This window comes from Micropterus dolomieu, linkage group LG09, assembly GCF_021292245.1.
Source record: "Micropterus dolomieu isolate WLL.071019.BEF.003 ecotype Adirondacks linkage group LG09, ASM2129224v1, whole genome shotgun sequence".
NCBI classification, from domain to species: Eukaryota; Metazoa; Chordata; class Actinopteri; order Centrarchiformes; family Centrarchidae; genus Micropterus; species Micropterus dolomieu.
The window spans coordinates 4270400-4273729 of NC_060158.1; the positions used below are offsets into that span (position 1 = coordinate 4270400).

The 3330-nt window shown below is 40.6% G+C and overlaps 3 gene segments (V, D, J or C); 1 reads left to right on the plus strand and 2 right to left on the minus strand.

Annotated features, from left to right (window-relative positions):
• LOC123976058 overlaps positions 1-3330 on the minus strand; it is a 24646-nt gene that overhangs the window by 16662 nt on the left and 4654 nt on the right.
• The window catches only part of LOC123976060, a 16022-nt gene that overhangs the window by 1254 nt on the left and 11438 nt on the right, over positions 1-3330 (plus strand).
• Positions 2378-2883, minus strand: LOC123976055. The segment is given in 2 exon segments: positions 2378-2737; positions 2835-2883. Coding segments are annotated over 2 exon segments (396 nt in total).

Here is a 3330-nt window from a genome sequence, read left to right on the forward strand (position 1 = left end):
CCTATTGTTATTATAATCATTAACATTACGACTGTTACCATTAACACTACTATAAATATCTGTACCATTTTTCATTTAGTCTATAGCAACATCACCTTTACTGTCTGTACCTCTGTGTGTATATTGTGTAGGCTGCCTCCATCCCTCTCTCTCTCTCTCTCTCTCTCTCCTTCACCCCAACCGGTCGAGGCAGATGGCCGCCCACCCTGAGCCATGGTTCTGCTCGAGGTTTCTGCCTCTGTCTCCTAGTGCTGCTCTTGGTGGGAACTGTTGGGCTTCTGTAAATAGCATCATAGAGTACGTTCTAGATCTGCTCTTTTATGAAAAGCGCTGTGAGATAACTGTTGTTGTGATTTGGCGCTATATAAATAAAATTGAATTGGATTGAAAAATCAGAGCTATCTCCTGTCACTACCAGTGTTCCTCAGGGCTCTGTCCCTTCTGTTCATCATCTATCTGCTTCCTCTTGGCCATATCTTTCATAAATTTAACATCCCTTTCCACTGCTATGCAGATGACACCCAGCTCTACGGAAATCAAATTCTGGTTCTCTTGCAACTTCCTTAAACTTAGTGACAAATGTGACAAGGCTATTCACAACCTCGCTCCTCGGTACCCTGATTTTATGCACTGTAATTATAGTTGTTCATTTTATCGATTTATTGCTGTACTGTTTTATTATGTTTTGTGAGGTGACCTTGAGTGTTCAGAAAAGCGCCTATAAAAAAATGTTGTATTATTATCATTATTACTTATTATCAGAATTTGCAGTAAAAAACATCACACTTTTATCTTTAGTACTGAAACCTGCCTGTTGCCATGGTTCATCAGTGATGCCTGTCTGTTGCCATGGTAACTTAGCTCAGGGAGGGAAGTGAAACCAGTTTCAAGTCCAGTTTCATCCAATCAGAGGAAGACCAATAGAACCAGCAGCCTCCTCTGCTGCAACCAGCAGGACGTTTTCCATCTTCACATTGTTTTAATCAGGCTCAGTCCCTGTTTGTCCAAAATGTGTCTCAATATCTGCAGACATCAGAGGACAAACATCTTTATATTTATATTATATATATATTTATTTATCTGTACAACAATTAGTGTCTTTGCCATCTTTACCTCTGCGCAAAATCTCAGTCCTCATGAAGTCTGTTAAGTTTGTAACTTCATTTGTCTCTGTCTCTAGTCACCTGCACCAGCCATCGGGTTGTGATCTCTGGACCCAATCCTCGTCCCCCTGCCTGCCCTTCAGCCTCCACCTCTCGAGCCTCAGCTCAAGTTCTCTGCCTGCCTGCTGCCCTTCCCGACTGTGTTTACCATCCACCTCTGTTCACACTAATAAACATCCTAAACTGTTCTCTGGTCTGCTTCTGGGTTCTGTTTAGGAAATCCTGACAATGTCACCATCAGTAATGGTGTGTGTGTGGTAAGTGTAATATAATAGCAACAACAATAATGTATTTAATCAAATAATTTTGTAGAAAAGTAAAAATGGAGTAACAGTTCCACAAAAGACATTTCGCCTCATAACTTCACACATGGCTTAATTTCAAAATCTGTTTGAGCCCTGAGGAGAACAGAAAAATCAAAGCTTTGTGTTCCACAACTTTGATTCTTCTTCTCTCATCTTCCATTAATGATCTCACGACCCCTCAGATTTATCTTGGGAGGCAAATATGGTTCTTTTAACTTTAGATTTATCTGAAAGTCACAGTTCATTTTCATTAGATTTTGTATGATTAACTGCACAAATTAAAATACCTTACACAGCATATTAACTTGTTAAACTTTGCTCCACTTCCACCAGTTGTGACACTAAAATGCTGCAGTAACAATATTTCAACACTCTGGAAGGAGCCATTCTGCCCAAATTAGTACTTTTGGATTAACTAGATTTAGCTGATGATGCTGGAGTGAACATTTAAAAACATATACAAAACAAATACAACTTTTACTTGTACCAGAGGATTTTCAAGAGTAATATTAGTATTATTATTATTAAATATTATAATAATGGTGATGTTTTGACAGTTCTTCTTCACCTTGAACAATATTGACCGAGAGTATTGACTCTTGGAGGATAAAAGCCCACATATACAGACGGGTGGTGCTGGACTCCACAATTTAAAGGGCTGTTTGAGGTTAGGACTTGATGATTAGTTGTCATAGTTAAGGTTAGGGTAAAGGGCTAGAAAATGCATTATGTGAATGACTTGCCCCCAAGACCATGGTGTGTGTGTGTGTGTGTGTGTGTGTGTGTGTGTGTGTGTGTGTGTGTGTGTGTGTGTGTGTGTGTCCTCAGTGAACTGTATCAGTCTCTGCAGTAGCTTCCAGCTGCAGCAGTCAGTTCAGTTTCTGTTCAGTCTGACTGAGGGAGGTTTTTGTACAACGCTTTTTCACTGTGTGAACACAGCTTGACTGTTGATCCAATGATAACTCTGACAGTAGTAAACTGCTGCATCTTCAGCCTGAACTCCACTGATGGTCAGAGTGAAGTCAACTCCATTCCCTGCTCCACTTCCACTGAATCTGGAGGAGATTCCAGAATATCTGCTTGTTGTTAAATAGATCAGAAGTTTTGGAGCTTCTCCAGTTTTCTGATGGTACCAGGCCAGGTGGTATTGTGAACCAGTGTAGTGATCAGCTGCTGGACTGGCCTTACAGTCAATAGAGACAGTCTGACCCAGCTGCACTGATTTGGCTGCTGGCTGCTGAGTCACGACAAGATTTTGTCCAACAGACCCTGAGGAGAGAGAAGAAACACTGGACATGAGATGGTGAGGTGAAACTCAGCTACACTCCAAATGATTTTCACATCACAGAAAAATGATTTTCCTCACCCTGAGTGAAGCAGAGGAGAGTCCAGATGAGGACGGAGACCAAAGTCATGTTTTTGATGAGGAGGATTTCTGGGCTTCTGTTGTCATGAAGGACAGCTGTCAGTCATCCAGTGTTCAACTCTCAGGACTATAAAGTCTCCCAGAGCACTGGAGCATGGTGCTGCTGATGCAAAGTGGCTCTCTATGGAAATGCTCTGACTGACTCCAACAGGGACTTGGATTACTCTGATGATGCTGCTTCTCAATGGATCAATACGTTTACCAGAGGATTGATTAGGAATGTGTCAGTGATCATTTTTATGGACATTTGCTTTGATGACTGCAGAAAGATTTTCTTTTACAACATCTTCTGTCTGCTTTCATTTCATTCTAGAGGGATCAATTTGACTTTCACACCAATGGAACAATATATACGTAAAAATGGGATTCATTCTGAACAACTGTGTCACTGTTTGATAAATATAACATGAAATAGTTCATTCTTTTAAAAACAGGA